The sequence below is a fragment of the Misgurnus anguillicaudatus genome, chromosome 12 (genome assembly GCF_027580225.2).
Source record: "Misgurnus anguillicaudatus chromosome 12, ASM2758022v2, whole genome shotgun sequence".
Lineage (NCBI taxonomy): Eukaryota > Metazoa > Chordata > Actinopteri > Cypriniformes > Cobitidae > Misgurnus > Misgurnus anguillicaudatus.
The window spans coordinates 41,021,921-41,042,572 of record NC_073348.2 but is presented as its reverse complement, the minus strand read 5'-3'; the positions used below and the strand labels follow the sequence as shown (position 1 = coordinate 41,042,572).

Below are 20,652 nucleotides of genomic sequence, written 5' to 3'. Positions count from 1 at the left end.
ATTACAATATATAAAATATGTTGTAAAACCACCTCTTTTTCTAATAACTAGACCTGCACTGATATCCAGAAGATTTTGGAAAATTTTTATGAAAAAATATATGATCAGTGTCTTGAGAATGGCTACTGCAGGGCTACTGGAGAAAGTACTGGGCTGACCATGGGGCTGACTGGAGACTTTTATTATGAAATGTGACGCAGTAATTCCGCGCGCTTTACCGTCAGTCCCTCACTGCATCAGTCACACGAGCTTGGCGGGAGTCGCTAAAGTTTAGAAATTCCCTCTCACATTTCACTCTGATTTGATAGTTTATGAATTGAATTTCATTGAGAGGTGAGTTGTGTTTGTCAGTGTTTTATTTAGAGGGATTTCATAAATCCGCTAATAGCTGAACGTCTGTAGTGACGGTGTTTTCTGTTTGAAAAATTAGCTGTATTGCTAAAGCTAACATTTAAAACGTTCCGAACTATTTGAAAAGCTCACAAATCAGTTAAAATGTGTTTTGCTATAAATCAGTCGGCAGGCTTGTGTAATGTACTGACAAAGTTAATTAACGGTTCAGTTCAGGTGTTGTGTAGTTTTGCTGTAACGTTACGATGTGTCTGTTGTTTAGGTGGTTGGTTTAGTCTCCAGACGTCATGCCGTCCGCCATGGGCTCCAGCAGTCCAGCTGCAGTTCTTCAGGAGGCTTTGGAAAACTCCAGCCGTTTGATTGACAGACATCTGCAAGAGGATCGTTGTTTTCCAGACCTGTCAGAGCTGCTCAATGTCCCATCACACAGTAAGATTAACTTGTCCACCTGTCTCTGGTGTTTCCAGCTCTTGTTTAAAGGGGACATATGGATAATTGGTGCTCTTTAATGCCTCATGTTTTATTGTTTTTGTTTTGTAGATATGCCATCACTCTCAGGCATGTCTGATATGGATTACCCGCTACAGGGCTCGGGTCTGATCAGTGTGCCCAGCCTTCCAGAACTCAGCACCATCCGAAGGGTTCCTTTGCCCCCGGAGCTCGTGGAGCAGTTTGGTCGTATCCTTCAGCTGGATAACAGATCATGTTATGATATTTGGAGAGATGTGTTTCAGTAGAGCTGCATAACAACTAATCGTTTGCAGAATAAAAGTGCTTTTTTACATCATATATGTGGGTGTGCTGTGTATAATAATTATGTGTATATGTATATAAAGTATTCATATTTATATAAAATATAAATGATATATAAAATATATATATATACATTATTTTTGTGTGTGTGTGTGTTTATATACACATGATTATGCACAGTGCACACACATAGATGATGTAAACAGAAACTTTTGGTCTGCAAACGATTAGTTGTTATGCAGCCCTATATTGCAGTTGTTATAGAATAGTACCTTAACTATAGTGATTAACAGATATGCAGTGCAATTGCATGATGGGAGTTTTCCCAGAGATTTCCAGGGCGTGGCTCACCATTGATAATGACATATTTATGTGGAATTATGAGGATGGGTGAGTATTGATGGATGTTTGTCGAATTGTTTCAGGTGCTAGTTTCTCATCTGAATTCACTTTAAATTTCCTCAGGAGTGATGTGGCGTATTTTGACGGCCTCAGCGAAACTATACTCTCAGTTGGACTGGTCAAACCAAAGCCAGGTTTGTTGTGGATTTCTAAGTGCTTATCATCTGGTAATCTTAATAATGCTGGTAATCTTAATAATGAAGACTAGATAATTGCTTGTCATGGACTCTGTTGTTACCAGTAAATGCATTTTGTTTCCCTGTGTTTGTAGGAATGTTGTTCAACCACTCACATGATTTGATTGACAGTCTTGAGCCACTTTGTTGTTTATTTTTTAGTGTTTTAGAGCAGATGTTTATTTAAAACTGTTTAACAATATAATATTAATATGAGTGTGATTTGTGTTACAGGTATTTTCCAGCCTCACATTCACTACCTGTTAGTGTTGGCCACACCAGTGGATGTTGTGATTCTGGGACTGAGCTTTCCAAAGGCCCAGACAGGTGAATGGTTAACATTTCATCTCACCATTTGTACTCAACATCTAATGCCAAAGTCGTGTTTTAAAGGGTTATTAAAATGGCATCTGTTAGCTCCAGTATACCTCACTATCATTTTGAAAAATGCAATGTGGAGTTTAAGAAGGGTGTGGAGTGATATTAAGTGAAACATCTTCTGGTTGGATAAGAGCATTCCGTTTCATGAGTAATTATGAGACGTCACAACTAGTGGTCGACCAATATATTGCCGAGGCCAATATTTGGAATTTTTTTATTATCGGCCTCTTTAAAAAATCTTTCCATATTTAAATTAGCGTATAATCCACAATTTGCATGTGAGCCGAACTTTAAGTCAACTGTGATTCGGTACACCACTACTGGAAAAGGTTAATTTTTTTTCAAAATCCTCAAGGTATGTTTAATTCTATCTCCTCCTTTTTTGTGTTAACGTGTGTTTGAATTTCTACAGGTTTAAATGACAGCATGTCCGGCGCAATGCAGCTCCTCCCGGATCCTCTGTACTCCATCCCCACGGATAACACATACCTGCTAGCCATCACCTCCACTGAGCAGGGCCGAATCTTCATGGCCGGGAAGGATGGTTGTCTTTATGAAATAGCCTATCAGGCGGAAGCGGGCTGGTTTAGTCAACGCTGCAGGAAGATCAATCACTCCAAGAGCACGCTGTCTTTCCTCATTCCATCTCTACTGCAGTTCTCCTTCTCTGAGGATGGTAAAAAATCCTTTTTAATATAGAATATTGAGACGAAAAAAGTCTGTCAAAACACAAATAATAATTTATTACAAACTGAACGGAAAATTTCTTTAAACTCCAGATTCTGAAATATCAACTGAAGTGACAGATGATGCCACTCAACGTTAAGGGTCATAACACAGGGTTCCTCATTTAGTTTTCACCACGAGACAAATTTTGCCCAAAACAACAAATTTAAGCATGCTATGGGAGACTTCAGAAACCAGTGCTAATGTCTAGTGGCCAGATGTTGTTTAGGGTTTTGATTGGTCCTTTTTTTGTGTATATTTGTTTATGGGTGTGCTGTGTGTGCATTGTATTTTGTCTCATCTATAATTCATCTAGGGTTGTTTTTATTGTGCTTGTATTGTATGACAATAATTGCTAGGTCTTTAATTTTACTAACACTTTGAATATTGATTATTCCTATAGATCCAGTTGTTCAAATTGCTGTAGACAACTCAAGGAATGTGTTATACACTCGGTCAGAGAAGGGAGTTCTTCAGGTGAGGGATTGACGATTATTTATGCCCTGAAATGTTTGAAGAGATGAAGATGAAACGATGAACAGATGGTCTGATCTTTCTTTGTGTTTGTTTGTGTCAGGTGTATGATCTCGGAGCTGATGGGCAGGGAATGAGTCGAGTCGGCGCTATGTCTCAGAGCTCAATCGTCTCTGCGGCCGGAAACATCGCCAGGTAAGCGTTTGTTTTGTTTTCTGTAGCGATGCACTTACATAGAAATCTTGCTCAATATAATATCTGATTTAAAGGAGACATTTCACAAGACTTTAAGATGTAAAATAAATCTCCCGAAAGTACATATGTGAAGTTTTAGCTCAAAATACCCCACAGATCATTTATTATAAGATTTTAACATTGACACTTTGTAGGTGTGAGCAAAATGTGTTGTTTTGGGGTGTGTCCTTTAAAATCCAAATGAGCTGATAATGCGAACACTGATCGCCATAATGCTGGTTTGTTGAAATAAAAAATCTCAATTGTTCTGTCAATTAATTCTCTCTCTCTCTCTCTCTGTACTAAATGTCAGTGCTGTGGTTGGATAATATAGCTTAATGAGCGGTGTTAGTATAATAAGATCCCCTTGTGACATCACAAGGGGAGCCACATTTCAATTACCTATTTTTTACATGCTTGCAGAGAATGGTTTACCAAAACTAAGTTACTGGGTTGATCTTTTTCACATTTTCTAGATTGATAGAAGCACTGGGGACCAAATTATTGCACTTAAACATGAAGTCAGATTTTCAGGATATGTCCCCTTTAATTTTATGTTGTCAAAACATCAGACTACTCAGACCTTTTTGTTGACATCATAATTCTTCGGTATGAAACGGTACGTTGCATTACGTTGACTGTGTTTCTTTTCCAGGACGATTGATCGCTCTGTGTTCAAACCCATCGTTCAGATTGCAGTAATTGATCGCTCAGAGTCATCAGACTGTCATCTGTTAGCTGTCACTCATGCTGGTATAAATGCCTTATTTATTTATTAACTGGTGTCTCTTTATAAATTGTGTTTCTGTGTTCTCAGAATTGTGTTTGTGTGTGTCGTGCTGGTGTGCGTCTTTACTTTAGCACCACCCCTTTTGCGCCGCCCAATGCTAAACACATCCTTGCCCGGCCCAGTTTCCTGGCGCTGGTTCACGTGCGCCTGCCGCCCGGATTCTCTGCTTCCTCGACCCTCCAGAAACCTGCTAAAATACACAAAGCTCTTTATAATAAAGGTGTTCTGCTGATGGCTGCGTCTGAGACTGAAGATAATGATGTTTTGTGGTGTATAAATCACGATTCATTTCCTTTCAAAAAGCCCCTCATGGAAGCCCAGGTCTGACTCGCTTCACTGATTAAAGCTGTCTGTCTTGATTTCCCACATGTCATTTTGAGCTAAATACACTGATATTTGTTTCAGATGACGGTAAATGTGGATGGTCACTCGTGGGCGCTCTGTTCTGTGGAGGAAACGACATCATCAAAGGTCATCACTCCTCTGAATAAAGATCTCGTTCCAGTCACAGATTCTCCGCTAGTTGTTCAACAGCACAATGTCTCTCCACAGAAATTTGTTCTCCTGTCTGCTCAGGTACAGAGATCTTCATCACAACCATTGGCATCATCATCATCACACATCATCATCATCTACCTTACATCATGATGTTCTGTTTGTTTCTTTAGGGAAGTCACATCTTTCATAAACTGAGACCCGTGGATCAGTTACGCCACCTGCTGGTGAGCAGTGTCGGAGGAGAGAGTGAAGACATCGAGAGGTTCTTTAAGCTGCACAGAGTGAGTGACATCACACGTCTGTTGTGTTCATTCAGTATGGTTTTCATCCGTTGGGTTAAGGGTTGCAAAATACTGGGAATATTCAGGGCTCAGAAACTTTCCATGGGAATATATGGAAATTAATGGGAATAAACTGGGAATTCTATAATGGGGAACTTAAATGTATTTAAAGAAATCTTGCAGCTTTCCTAAATTTCCAAATAATTCCCATCAAGTTTCCAATTTGGAATATTTACAAAATTTCCCAGATTAAGTTACCCATGAAAGTTTCCAGAAATTTACCTGAAACTTTCCGCCCCTTTGCAACTCTGTTGGTGTGTAAGTGATGTATGTAACGTCCTGTTACAGAGAGGAGCAGGCGTGTGCTACGGCACTAATCTTAGCGTGTTCTACTGCAGCGTGTGACCGAGAGGTGTCCGTGTGGGCCACTCGAGCTTTCTTCAGGTCAGATGTCACTATGTATCTGCTACTAAACGTCATATTAATTCAAACCTGCAACATGGTACACATCATTACCTTTATTTGCTTGTGTGTTAATGGTAAAGATTTGTCTGTATGTGTGTTTTTGTACAGGTATGGTGGTGAGGCTCAGATGCGTTTCCCATCTGCTGTTTCAGCTCCCAGTAATGTTGGTCCTCTCTTCGGCTCTCCTGTACCAGGTGAGAAACATGTTAACCTGCCACTAACAATCATGTTACTAAAGCACATTTAGCGATTAACTATTAACTTTGTGAAATCACTCAGTAGTACTAAAATGTTTGTGTTGACTAATATCTAAGCTAGAGTCTGTCATTATAGGATCCCCAATGCCCAATACAATCGGCAGCCCAATGCCAAACCCCAGTTTTCTTGCTACACCTGCCCCAGGTACAGAATCTCTCGGTTTTACTAATGTGTGTGTGTGTGTGTGTGTGTGTGTGTGTGTGTTTGTGTGTATAACTGATGTTTACATAATTACTACCACATTAACCCTATTCGGACAGGATTAGTTTTACAGGATGACCTCTGAGGAAATCGTGCTTTGTTTTTAGAGAACGGGACACATTAAAACTCGATTGTTGTTTGGAAAACTAATCCGGTCCAAATAGTGCTAGTCTAAAATCAAGTATTTTTTATTAACCAGTAATTTCTCAGTCTAATCTTGATGAATTTGATGTGAATGTCGTCTTTAAATATGTAATGTGCCCATGCTGTTTCTGTGTCAGGTGTTTTCCCACCAACCGTGTCGACTCCGTACATCCCATTTACACCCGGAAACTACAGCGGAGCTCCGCCCATCACTGCTGTGTCCTCCGGTCCAGAGGTCATCTTCTCTGGAAAACACAATGGCATTAGTATTTATTTCACTCGCATACTGGGGTCAGTCAGAGTTACATTATTACACAGTGAGGCGAGTGTGTTTTGAGTGATTGATCAAATAATATCCCACTCTTCTGCTCTGAAACAGGAACATCTGGGATGGCAGTCTTGCAATGGAGCGGGTCATAAATAACGGCAATCAGACAGTCAGCATTGTAAGTATTGACACACCGGATGAAGTTTCATATTATATGTATTATATATGTTTTTCAGCTTTGCTATGCTGTCAAAATTCAGAAACACAACTAATGTGATAAATGGTTTTACCAAATATAAATCTGTTTTTAACATATCAGTTTTGTTTATTAATAGGGTTGCAAAATTTTGGGAATTTTCAAGGATGGAAACTTTCCTTGGAAATTAACAGGAATATATGGGAATTACATTATAACGGGAAAATATGGGAATAAACTGTTAATATGAAAAATTGCAGAGTTGTCTGTAACAGGGAATTTAAATGTAGTTTAAAAAAAATCTTGCAGCATAATTTTGTTTAAAACAAGAAGATTTAATGCCATTTCAGTTGAATTTCTAAACTGTACATTCATCAGTCACATGCACACAGCACACTGAAGGGCCATCAATAATTCCTGTACATTTTCATTAGGTTTTAAATTTCTAATTTTCCAATAATTCCCATGGAAAGTTTTTTGGAAATTTACCCGAAACTTTCCACCCCTTTGCAACTTTATTTGTTATTCTGTTTACTGCATGTCATTGAATAAACATTAGTGTCATGTTCTAATAACAGTGATCAGATTGCATAGCCTTTCATCAGATGCAGTAGTTGAGTCTGAGTCAAGACCAGGGATCGAGTATCATGTCCACACTTGATCTCTGGTCTTGACTTCGACTGAAGTTGGACTGGACTACAACACTGGATGTATGTTGTATGTAACTCAGTCTTACTTTTTGATGATGTGTTTGTGTTGTAGTTGGAGAGCACAGCCGGTTCTTCTGATCTGGAGGTCGTTTTAATGCAGCTTCAAGGTCTGAAGGAATTCCTGGACAAAAATTCCCAGTTCAATCCATCTTCTCTGGGTGGTTCCGGGTAAGATACCTTTCGTTACACCTTTAGGGGGCGTGTTCACCAAAGCGTTAAGTTCTTACTGAATCACTATCTGTAGTTTCAGCTCACCGGCAAACCTGCAGCAAAGACTTCTGGGATTTATGCGTCCAGACGGCTCCAACTCTCAGCAGGTCCAGCAGGAACTACAGAGGAAATATCACAGTGAGTTTTAGTCTATGCATGCAAATCAAGTTTCAAGGTACACACTGTGTTTATTGTGTGTGTGTGTGTATGCTGATCATCTCATGTTTGTCCCCAGCGGAGGCACAAGCGTACGAGAAAGCATCTCTTCAGGCCATACAGCAGTTGGTTCATCGCTCCTGTCAGACATTAGCGCTCTGGAAACTTTTGTGTGACCATCAGTTCAGTCTGATCATCGCTGAGATGCCCAAGGTGAGCGCTCTCTCTCTTTCTCTCCATCTTTATGTCAATTTAAAGAGAAACATAACACACCTCAATTGTTCACATGTTAAGCAAACAGAATTGAACAGTGTGTGGAGGTTTGATCTGCTCATCATAAGGTTTCTCTCTCTGACTCTCTCTTTCAGGAGTTTCAGGAGCAGATCAAGGCTGTGAGTTTTAAGGATGTGGTTGTTTCTGGACGTGAGCTGACCGGTGCATTCATTACAGCCCTCATTAATGTTTACATCAAAGACAACGCATCTGTAGATACAGTCAGTGGTCACCTGAGAGAAACCTGCCCTTTACTGTACAGCAGTGAAGACTCCACCTGCTCTAAGGTACCTGAAGGAGACCAATCACATCGCTCACATTCATTACATTCACAGAAACATCTTTGTAACACTGCTTTTAATTTGAGTTTTAGAGAGATCCATCTTTGTATGTTATATGTATATACTTCTTGGCAAATAACACACACCAGCCATTTTGTTGCCCCCCGGCGTGCTCATTTTCCATCTTTTGGATGTTGATGCTATTGCATCAAATGAGTCATTCTGGACCAAAGTCCTACACTGTTTAATATATTTATAAACTGCTTCACGGGCCGGATTAAAGTGCCCGGTGGGCCACCTCTGTCCTAATATAAATAAGAACTAATCCTAGAATAATCTAAACCCTGTATGGGAAACCACCCCTTTATATTGTAACGTTGTTTAATAAAACCATGTGTTTATTTGGTTTTGATACTTTATTTCAACCAATTATTGTCTCATCATATGCTTTTGCCCACTAGGGTCTATTTTTATTACCAAAAATATCAGATTACTTATCATCAGTTACCAAAATAATTGTTACTGCTAGATTGGTTCAAACAAATCCTAATTTTGTGATTTCAGTTAAATAAAAGGCTATTATCTCTTTATACTTTTCATCATTGACGATTTAAACTCCTCATCCTAAAGTCTTATCAGCAGTGTAAAAATCTTGTCTCGTTTTATTCTATTGTGTGGTCATGAAATAGTTCTTAAATTTGATTCTTAATTGTATTAAAACGGTCTTAAAAAGTTTTACATTTGACTTGGTGTAAAACCTTCCGAAACCCAGCAGGAGCTCTTTAGAGCAGGGGTCCCCAACCTTTTTTACACCGAGGACCGGTTTCAACTTTAAAAAAAATTCGCGGACCGGGGGGGGGGGTGAGATTTGGGGGGGGGTGCTGAGTTGCTGTTCGAACAAAGTGCTGAAAATTCTCCTTTTGAAATGTATAACGTTTTAAACAAAACTAAAGATAACAACCATGCATTATGAAAATGAATAACTGCTTTATTTATAGTATATTTTCTATAGACGTGTAAAACCATATTTTGGCGGATTGTTTTTTACTATCATTGTTTCACTAGTTTGCCTGCCCATTTAGTCTTAATAATTAATGGTAAACGAGCTTGGCTTTCTGTTCCCGAAGGCAGCTCGAATCTTGTTCGGGCTCGAGCCCCAAGTCCAAGTAACAGAACAGAAAAAATGCAGACAAGGAGGAGAGATGCCAGAATAATTGCGGCTGGGCGCGGAGGCACGGAGACTTTAATGATGATTGACACAGGACTGTTTAGGTTCAAACCTACGTTAAAAATATTTTTAATAGTTTATTTTGATCATGGTGCCACGATCGCTGGATAATTCTGAAGTTGTTTTAAATAAAAATAAAATAATTACTTTTCAGTCATTTCCGATGGCAAACAGTTGAACGTCTCCGCGTATTTACATGATTTGCGAGGTACGCAAATGATTCATAAAGTCATACCTCTGCAATTCTTTGATTGATTGTGTTTTAGAAGTAGCCTACTGTATGCTCAAAACTCTAATGACAGCAATGTGATCGCTGATGCGCTGGTAAAGAGAAAGAGAAAGAGAGAGAGACCGAGAAAAAGAGGGAGCACGGCTCTATACAAAAGTAGAAATGATTTATGTTATTTGAAGTCTGCTCTTAAAGTACTGAGAAGTTTTTGAAAATATACATACATAGATATAGGTCATTGAAAGTGCTTGTATCTATTTTATGCAAGAAGTTTTCTGGAAAAAAATCCATATTATTCCCTGTGTAGTGTAGAATAATATCATAAAAATTCTAGACTTTTTAATCACACGTGCTAAACTGTTTGCTTTAAATGTTTATATCTTCTGTATGCGAATGTTGATTCATACCAAAATACTTTTTTGCATAGTTGTGTTTGACACATGAAAACGTCTCGGGTTACGTATGTAACCGTTGTTCCCTGAGAAGGGAACGAGACGCTGCGTCTCCCTTGCTATACTTCCTGCGTCCCTGTAACGCCGTCTTTGGCAATATTTCAGATAGCGATATACTTCCTGACTCCCGCGTCACCCTGTCTTTGTCGTTAAGCCTCACCATTGGTTGAATTTAATATACACATTCAGACACACTTACCCCTGAAGGCGTCCACAGTGTGTCACCGCAGTGTCCCCAGATTTAGTCCTTGAATTTGAGGGTATTGGACCTGGAAAGTTCTTGAAAGGTCCTTGAATTTGAAGTTAACTAAGGTGTGGGAACCCTTCACTTACAAATCTCTTTTCCTGTCTCTTTTATTTTACAGGCCAATGAGCTTCTGCAGAGCTCCAGACAGATTCAGAATAAGTTTGAGAAAGAGAGAACACTCAGAGAATCTCTGCGTCTCTATCAGCAGATCAGCTCTCACACGGATCTGCCGCTGGTCTGCTCACAATACAGACAAGGTGAGATTTCATCTGACTGTTGTCTGACTCTGACACACATCAACACTTTATCTTCATATTACACGAGGACTTTCTTCTGTCACGTTTAGTGCGCTTCTACGAGGGAGTCGTTGAACTGTGTCTGACGGCCGCAGATAAAAAAGACCCACAGAAACTGGGGCCGCACTTCTACAGGAACGGAGAACCGGAGGAGGACGTTACCGGCCAACAGGCCTTCCAGGAGAGGTGAGTACGTGCACACAAATAAACTAGGTGAATGTTAAATGTTTATTATTACTGATGTGTGTTTGTGTTTGTCCAGACTCTTGTGTTATAAATGCATCACAGACACCATGCAAGAGCTGGTGAATCAGAGTAAAGCCGCCCCTCAGTCGCCCAGCGTCCCCAAACAGCCCGGGCCACCTGTCATGACCTCTGACCCCAACATGTTAAGCAATGAGGATGCTGCAGCCCACGTGAGTTACGCACCACCTTTGTTTTTAATACACGTATAGATTAAAGATGATATTTGACGTGCATTTCTTCTCATCCACAGTTTGAGCAGATGCTGGATCTTGCTCAAAGATCTCAAGATGAACTCTTTCACATCGCTCTTTATAACTGGCTCATTCAGGCCGACCTTACAGACAAACTCTTGGAGGTAACGGCAATATCAGTCATTTTCTATAGTTTAACCATCTTTATATAATCACTCTGGTAAAGGTGTTTGGATTTAAAGTGTCCATCTTTTCTTGTCCAGGTGAATTCTCCTTACCTCGAGGATCATCTGATGCACATGATCAAACAGGATCAGAGTAAAGTGCGTAACATGGACCTTCTGTGGAGATACTACGAGAAGAACAGAAACTTTGGGAAGGCATCACACGTGTTGGCGCGCCTGGCGGACATGCACAGGTAGATGACATCACTGACCAATCACACGCTCACGTTATCTGTCCTGACTCAGATGGATTTGACAGGCGGTGCTGTTTGTGTTGTGTGTAGTACAGAGATCTCTCTGAAGCAGCGTCTGGAGTACATCTCCAGAGCCATCCTCTCTGCCAAGAGCTCCTCCGGTATGTCTTCGCTGGGAGCTGATGGAGAGTTCCTCCATGAACTTGAAGAGAAGATGGAGGTATGAGCGAGTCAAAAGTCAAACTTTATTTTGTAAATTTTATTAATAGGATAAGCCCCTTGAGATGTAGCATCTCGTTTTCGAGGGGGTCCTAAAATACAAAGATATCAATCTTACAAACAATAACAGAATAACAGTTAGACATTACATACAACAATCACACATACAGAACAACACAACAATAACAACTACAAAAAAAAAAAAAAAAAGTCAAATTATACCCCACTGTTTTAACTCAAATAGTCAATAGATAATCAAAATAACATCAATTCAGATCAAATTTCTGGACAGTAAATAAACCACAAACAAAATATTAAATGAAATTAACAATAACAATAATGACAAAAGAGACAGTTTCAATGATAACATGTACAGTTCATCTTGAAATGAGATACTAAAGAACGTTTGAACAGCCAAAAAGATGTAATGGATCTAATGTCTGCCGGCAGATTGTTCCAATCAATTGGTGCTTTAATCATAAATGCTCTTTTACCAATTGTTTTTTTAGCACGAGGAACACGAAAGTAAATCTGATCGTAATTCCTAAGTTGATAATCTCTTACACAAGGTGTAAAATATTGTTGCAGGTAACTAGGATAATTGAAATGAATGCATTTAAATATAAATTGAAGCCAATGAACATGTTTTCTGACATATAGTGAAGGCCACTGAAGTGCGTCATACATTGTACAATGATGAGTAAAGAAAGAACAACCCAAAACAAATCTGCAAACTCTATTATATGCTATATTAAGAGGAGCAAGATCTGATTTGGAAGCCGTTTGATAAACCACATCACAGTAGTCTATAAATGGAAGTATTAGTTGAGAGGCAAGTTTCTTACGAACACTATATGTAAAACACTTTTGAGAACGATATAATGTACCAATTCCAATATTGACTTTACGCAAAACATGATTAATATGAAATTTAAAAGAAAGTTCAGAATCAAGCAATACACCAAGATATTTTATATGTTCAACTCTATCCAATGGAGTACCATCAGTACATGATACAACACAAGAAGTAGAATTGGATTTAAGTTTCTGTCTAGAACCAAAAAACATAATATGTGACTTGGTTTTATTAAGCACCAATTTATTAGCCAGAAACCACTCTTGTAACATATTAAAATCAGACTGGAGAGATAACTGAATTTGTTTTGAATCATAGTTAGAAACATATATGATGGTATCATCTGCATAAAGTTGAACCTGACAGTTTTTAGGTATTAATGGTAAATTATTAACATAAATAGAAAAAAGAAGTGGTCCAAGTGTGGAACCTTGAGGCACACCTCGTTGTTGGATCAAAAAATCAGATTTACTCCCATTTACGACAACACACTGTCTTCTATTATGCAAGTATGAATTAAACCACAAAACTGTATTTTGAGAAAAACCAATAGCATAAAGTTTATCTAAAAGCAAGTAATGGTCAACCAAATCAAAAGCTTTAGTTAAATCAAGAAAAATTGCACCTGTGAGTTTGCCATCATCTGAAGCTGAGAACACATCATTGGTGAACTTGAGAAGAGCAGTAGTTGTAGAATGATTAGTCCTGAAACCGGATTGAGATGATGCTAAAATATTATTAACACATAAATAATTTGAGATTTGATTATAAATAATTTTTTCAAAAACCTTAGATATGGAACATATAACAGAAATAGGTCTATAATTATTAGGATCTAGAACATCTCCTCCCTTGTAAATTGGAGTAATACGAGCACATTTCCAAATAACTGGCAACTCACATGTACTCAAAGAAAGATTAAATAAATCAGCAAGTGGATACATTAAAATATGAGAAGATAATTTTAAAAACCTATTTTCAATACCATCCAATCCAGCACCACTAGTCACCTTTAATTCATTAATGGCATTCAAAACATCAGTTGGCACGATCTTTCTTAATGAAAAATAACTATTACAAGATGAAACCTCACTAAAAATATTAGAATTCAAATAAGAAGTAGATACTAAAGTAGACCATACAGAAGAAAAATGTTGATTGAATGCCTGAGCAATAGATAAGGAATCATGTAGTATCATATTGTCAACTCTAATTTTATTAATTAAAGGTTTGTTGGATGTATTAACAACATCTTTAATTTTCTTCCAAAACTGCTTAGGATTTTTAAAATTATTAGAAAAGGATTCATTATAATAACTAGACTTTGCATTCCGAACTTTTGTCTTACTCAAATTTCTCAAATGCCTATAAACTTCCCAATCAGCATTACTTCTCGTCTGACGAAATGTTGACCATGCTTTGTCTCTAAGTCAAAAAGACTAATAAGTTCCGAATTAACCCAGGGCAGATGATTGCCTTTGACCCTAACAAATTTCCAAGGTGCATGTTTATCCACAACATTAGTAAATTCAGTACAGAAAAAATTCCAGGCATCTTGTATATTTGGAATTAATTGAAATCTATCCCAGTTAATAGAGATCAAATCATTAATAAATAAATCTAAATTCAATCTTTTATATTGTCTAATTTTGATTAATCTTGGTGGTACTTTGGGAACTTTAATTTTCCATACGCAAAATATTACTGAATGATCACTAAAGCAATCAGACATAACACCAGCCCTTACAAATCTACTTGGGTGTGATACAAGTATCCAATCAAGTAGAGATTGTGTTCGCGAAGTAATCCTAGTTGGGTCAGTAATTAATTGAGTAAGATTTAAGCTAGTAATTATATTTTTTTCCTTGTCAGATGCCTTATCTAACCAATTCTTATTGAAATCGCCTAATAAAATTAATTCATTTTTACCAAAAATGGAAACAATGGTGGATATCAGGCATTTAAAGGAATCTACTGGTGAAGAGGGTGGTCTATATATGCTTCCAATAATAACACATTTATTTGAATGAAAAATCACCTTAACAAAAATACATTCAAAATGTAAAGGACCAACCGTAGGTATAATCAGTTCCGATACAAGACCTATAGAAACATATATAGCCACACCACCTCCCCTGGAGCACCTGTCATATCTATAAATAACATAATTAGTTAAATTAATTTCATTATCTGAGATACTGCTATTAAGCCATGTTTCTGAAAGCGTGACAATATCAGGCTTATTTAAATCAACCCACACACGAAGTAAATCAATTTTACGTACCAAACTTCTAATATTCAAATGAATAATTTTTAATCCCTTAACCTTGTCCAGTCAAAAACACAGATAGAAATAATACTGTCACTGATCAAACATATTAACATAGATAACCAAAACCAAAAATCCATTACAGCTAGGGGTACAAAAATATCAAAGTTAACAACAGCACAACAAACAAACAAGACACACTTATAAACAAAAGACAAACACAAAAAATCTACCACACCCGTCAAGAATGACCCAGCTGCCCCCGATACCATTATCCAGGGCATTACGATAAGTAAACCAGATAAGAAAAAAAACAACATAAATCAACTCAGCTGAAAACATCATTAATAATAATAATTATAGCCGTAACTTTAAAGAAAAAAAAGTAAATAAAAATAGCAAGCATCAACATCAGGGATGCATTACAAATTTCAATAGTCGAATATAGGAATATTTTAAATTACAAAACAACCAAAAATTCCAGCATCAGCCTCACCTCAAAGAGCCATTATCCAGTAGCAGAGCTCTGATTTGGCATAAAAACTACTTCAGCATCTTTATAGCAGGTAAAGCGTTGCTGTTTCCCATCGACAAAAACACACAACGTGCAAGGATAGCGAATAAAGTATTTCATATTAAGTTCCCGGAGCCTACGTTTAACTGGATCAAAGCTCCTGCACCTCTTCATCAGGTCAGCGCTGAAATCTGGATATATATATATACGTGACCCGTTGTAATCAAGTTTCTTTTTCTCCCTCGCAATCCGAAGAATTTTCACCTTGTCCTGGAAATTGAGTAGTTTAATCATGATAGGCCTAGGACTGGCTCTATCGTTTTGACGAACTGTCGGAGAGCGATGAGCCCATTCAATAATCAGCGGATTGGGAAAGTTATCTTGCCCCAATAGTTGTGGAATCAACCGGGACATAAAACCAGTAATATCATTGCCCTCCACTGACTCCTTAACTCCAACAAAGCGAAGATTAGAACGTCGACTTCGATTCTCCAAATCATCAACTTTGTCAACCAAATAGGTATTATTTTTCTCCAATTGTTGAATCCTAGAGACACAGTCTTGCACGTTGTCCTCGTTAGCCCCGACGCGCTGCTCAAGCAAATCAACCCGATCTCCCAAAGTACCTAAAGAGTTCTGAATACTGTTCAGACTACCATTGATGGAATCAATTTTCACGTCAAAGTGAGCCAGCATGTCCGTCTTGATCTGTTGGATTGCGTCCCACAAAGTTTGAAGTGAAATATGTGGCTCCTCCATCGCAACAAACAGCCAATCCAACGCACAGACACGAACTTTATAGCTAAATAAAACGGCAACAGGTAACTAGCAGTCCAACAGTAAAGGAGATCTTACAAAGCTACTATGATAGCGAAAATAGCGATGTTAGGTGTTGAGTTCGAAACGCGTTCACTCACGCTGCCGCCATCTTGAAATACTTCAAATGTTTATTATGTAAAATAAAGCAGCTCTCACATAGCTTCAAATGCCTGACTATAATAATAAGTCCCTGATTTAAAAGCACCAAACACTGCAATAAAGGGTGCTAAAGAGCAAGTATCTTTCAAGCAGATAAATTTGCAGATCATCTGCATAGCAATGAAAAGAAATACCCAATTTCCTAAAAATATGTCCTAAGGGGAGTGTGTACAGGGAGAACAGAATAGGCCCCAAAATGGAGCCCTAGGGGACCCCACACATGAGAAAAGCACCAATACAAATGTTGTAAATGTTCTTTCAATCAAATTCGATCTAAACCATGCCATGAGTGATACAGGTGGCATGTACAAGGACACAGAGGATGTGTTTTGTAACGCAGCTTCTGTCCTGCAGGTGGTGCGTATTCAGGTGCAGATCCAGGAGACGTTACGCAAGCAGTATTCCCAGCATCCATCAGTACAGGGGGCTATCACACAGCTTGACTCTGAACTCATGGACATCACAAAGGTGCATAAAAACATCAACTTGGGTTGTAAATGGAAAATGTGATTTCCTAATGAAACTCTTCCTGGTGGACCTGTGGATCTCATTAAATACTTTGTATGTTTTGCTCTGTGTAGTTGTATGGAGAGTTTGCGGATCATTTCCGTTTGTCCGAGTGTAAACTGGCTATAATTCACTGTGCTGGACATTCAGACCAAATACTGGTCCACTCGCTGTGGCAGGAGGTCATTGAGAAGGGTAAGGTCTCTGTCGTACGGTCTTCCTCCTCATGCACCGCGATCCTTGCGTCTGATTGGTTGTCTTGTGTTTCAGAGTTGAACGACAGCGTTGTCATGAGCCCAGCGGACCGGATGAGAGCTCTTAGTCTAAAGCTTGTGTCGTTAGGAAAATTATACGCCGGGACACCACGATACTTTCCATTAGGTATAATTTACAGTTTAACCCTCTCAACCGTGTAATTGTTTCCCTGGTGTCTATGTGGCCTGACAAAACACGAGTGTGTGTCATCTCGCTCAGTTAAGCAAATTTTTTTGTTTGTTTTGCCTTGGTCTTTTTTTATAATTAATCTTTTTTATACATAAGCAAGCTTTAAATTGCCAGTCAGATCCCATTTCTAAGCTTCCTAATATTTTTTAGGAGTCCCCAACATTAGGTTTAAATGCATGCAAGGTCATTTTCCAAAATTATTTAAAGTTATATTACCTCAGAGATCCCCAATGATTGGAGCGAAGCCGTTCAATCATTCAGCCATTCAGTCTGCCTAAACCCCACCTTTCTGTACCCTACTCTGCTCTGATTGGTCAGCTTACAGAGTCAGTTGTGATTGGTTTATCCGCACAGTAAACAATAGTGCAACATGCGTTAGCCGAGTGCTATAGTGACTTACTGATAAGACATTAGAGTTTGAAAACGGACATCATTACATTATTGACCGACATCATTAATCCAAATAATAGGAATGACAACGCGCACATAATTTTATAGTCATGTATGTAAGCATGTATGGATGCGCACAGGCCCACAGCTAAACATTAAACAATAGTGCAACTGCAACATACGTTAGCACTTTTTGGGTTAACAACTTTGCACAGTATTTACATTGATGGACAGCTACATGACAGACTGCAATAAAGGTCATTTTGGATACTGGATCTGACTTGCACTTTAAACATCAAGCAGTTTAATTATTTTTTATTCCTAATGTTATTCCACTATCAGATTTCCTGGTGAAGTTTCTGGAACAGGAGGTGTGCAAGTTAAACTGGGATGTGGGCTTTGTGACCTTCACCATGCAGGAGATTGGAGTTACGCTTCCACGACTGCTTGAGGTTTATGACCAACTCTTTAAGACCCGGGTATGAAAACAGAGACGATCATAGCCATTCTGAAACTACTGTAAATATTTGGGAATTACATCAATTCCTGCTGTCAAAACTGATGGACATGTTTTCAAAAGAACTTGTTTTAAATGAACACAATACTCATGGTGCTTATTGACTCTTATCTTTTATCACATGGTAAAAGTAATTAATTCAAGATTTTGGTTTCTCTCCGGTTCTTTTAAAGGACCCGTGTTGGCAGCGTGTAAAGAAACCTCTTCACCTGGTGGAGTGCATTTATGTGCTTCTGTCAGGATATGTGGAAGACCCCAGCCGTGTGCCCACTTATGACAGGTGAGATCACTGTATCATCTAGGGCTGCATAACGATTAATCGCGACTAATCGTTTGCAGAATAAAAGTTCAAAAAAAGAATAAAAGAAAAAATGTTTTTACATTTATATGTCTAATAATTATGTAAAAAAAAATACACATGCATTTATAATTTTGAGAAATAATAAATAAATATATTAAGTATACATATTTATATATATAGTATAAATTAGGGCTGTCAATAGATGAAATATTTAATCTAGATTAATCACATGATTGTCATGAGTTAACTCGTGATTAATCACACATTTTTTTCTGTTCTATATTTTCCTTAATTTAACACTTTTTAAGTTTTTAATACTCTAATCAACATTGTCGTGGACAAATATGGATGCTTTATACCAGTGGTTCTCAAACTTTTTCAGCATGCGGCCCCCTGTGTGTACGGTGCATTCCTTCGCGGCCCCCCCAAAGAAAATTTATGACAAAAAACAGTTCTAAAACTTCACATTTTAATTAAACAAAACATTAAATTATACAAAGTAGTGCTGCCTTATTTTTTTTAGTTTTAATTTCACAGAATTCATTATAAATGAATGTATTTTATAAAATGTCATAGTTTTATCTCGCGGCCCCCCTGGGGGCCCCGGACCCCAGTTTGAGAACCACTGCTTTATACAAATGTATGTTTATTATTAGTGAAAGTCAGCAAAAATTGTTTAGAAAAAAATCTGGTTAAAGATTTTTTTACGGTTCAATAACAAAATCCCTGCATACATACCTAAAATCACTGCAAAACGAATAGATTTAGGGCACAAAGTCAAAAAAAACAATATCAATATAATCAATATATATTCAACTTTTTTCTTTCTTTTAATTTTCATTGCACAGTTTTTGTCGTTAAAATGAATTTACGTTAATGCATTATTAACTCGTTAATTTTGACAGCCCTAATATAAATATAAAAATGCATATACTATATATATATATAAATATATATATATATATATATATTATACACAGTGCACACATATGATGTAAACAAAAACTTTTATTCTGTAGACGATTAGTCGCGATTAATCGTTATGCAGCCTGAGATGTTTTCTAGATGTGATGCTATATTTTGTGTGCTGTCCCTCACACGTCCTCCCTCTCATCAGACGAAGGTTTACTAACACGTGTCTGGATGATATCTGTGGATATCTGGTGGAGCTTCAGTCCTTGAGTCCAAACGCCGCTCTGCAGGAAATTATTGGCAAATTCAAATCTCTACAGGCCAAACTGGATAAGCTGCATTGATGATGATGGTGATGAAGATTATTGACTTGAATCTTCTGATCTGGAGCTTGTTGGACACATGAAACTAAATGAAGAGAGATTTACAGCAGTCACTCGTCTGCATTATATTTATCCTGTTCCTGTCCCGTACAATGTTCAGTTTACTCACCCGTGAAAACTGACGGCCACAATAAACAGCCCAGTTGTGTCCATCATTGGTTTGCAGATGTTTTCTGGTCCTGATACACTGTTTTATTTCATTTCCTTATTTGGAAATCTTGCAGGAGTGATTTGTGGCTGTGCTGTCTGTTTGTATTATGAAGCTCTTATTCCAGAGATTTCTATTGCTGGACCGCTGACAGTGACGTTTGTGTTGGATGTTTAAAAGCATTTTTCATGTCCAAAGTTTGGATAAATCATGAGGGTGAAGTGAGTCAAACAAACCAATGTTTTTTTCAATTGGAAAGATGAGCGTCTTGTTTGTACTGGTCAACAGATTTAGCAGTCGACTGTTTTATCTAAACTATTTTATGAAAGTCTGATTCTTTATCAACAACCCTCTCGTTTTGTGTAATAAAGTCACATTGCAAATGATTTGAAAGTAACAATAAAACAAGGTTTGTTTTTTAAGAAGATTGTTTATTTATGGTTTAGAGATGTCCTCCATTTATTTTCTCACCTCATTCTTGTTGAAGATAACATAAGAAATGCATTAATAGGCACATTTATAATTTGTTCAGTGACATAATGAACATAATTGCAGTGATTGCTGGCAGCAATTACCCCAAAAACACAAGAGAGATGAGATATTGTGATGTTTGCTGTGATGACAGACTATATACAAATAATACATCTAATGCAAAAAATGTGTGATTGTCAAGTTTATC

The 20,652-nt window shown here is 37.8% G+C and overlaps 1 protein-coding gene across 2 annotated transcripts; it reads left to right on the top strand.

The window, feature by feature from the left end:
• Positions 1–177: 177 nt before the first annotated feature.
• nup155 (nucleoporin 155) lies at positions 178–20,398 on the top strand. Of its 2 annotated transcripts, XM_073874633.1 has the most exons (34): positions 178–333; positions 614–780; positions 892–1,029; positions 1,398–1,494; positions 1,570–1,640; positions 1,917–2,009; positions 2,476–2,739; positions 3,193–3,266; positions 3,367–3,458; positions 4,153–4,252; positions 4,342–4,608; positions 4,693–4,863; positions 4,956–5,067; positions 5,417–5,510; positions 5,640–5,725; positions 5,865–5,933; positions 6,272–6,425; positions 6,514–6,580; positions 7,361–7,476; positions 7,553–7,656; positions 7,754–7,887; positions 8,043–8,234; positions 10,503–10,641; positions 10,731–10,866; positions 10,943–11,096; positions 11,177–11,281; positions 11,381–11,535; positions 11,626–11,755; positions 16,726–16,839; positions 16,953–17,073; positions 17,149–17,259; positions 18,055–18,191; positions 18,403–18,509; positions 19,648–20,398. In XM_073874633.1, exons 2-34 carry the CDS (start codon positions 639–641, stop codon positions 19,784–19,786), a joined length of 4,185 nt encoding a protein of 1,394 aa, XP_073730734.1. In that variant the 5' UTR covers positions 178–333; positions 614–638; the 3' UTR covers positions 19,787–20,398. The 2 variants fall into 2 exon arrangements, with proteins under 2 accessions (XP_073730734.1, XP_073730735.1); XM_073874634.1 differs by lacking the exon at positions 5,865–5,933.
• The last annotated feature ends 254 nt before the right edge of the window (positions 20,399–20,652 follow it).

Coding starts and splice junctions, on each gene's coding strand:
- nup155 (XM_073874633.1), top strand. CDS start 639: ATGCCGTCCGCCATGGGCTCCAGCAGTCCAGCTGCAGTTCTTCAGGAG. Junction 5,934..6,271: donor TCTTGCTACACCTGCCCCAG/GTACAGAATCTC, acceptor TTTCTGTGTCAG/GTGTTTTCCCACCAACCGTG. Junction 10,867..10,942: donor CAACAGGCCTTCCAGGAGAG/GTGAGTACGTGC, acceptor GTGTTTGTCCAG/ACTCTTGTGTTATAAATGCA.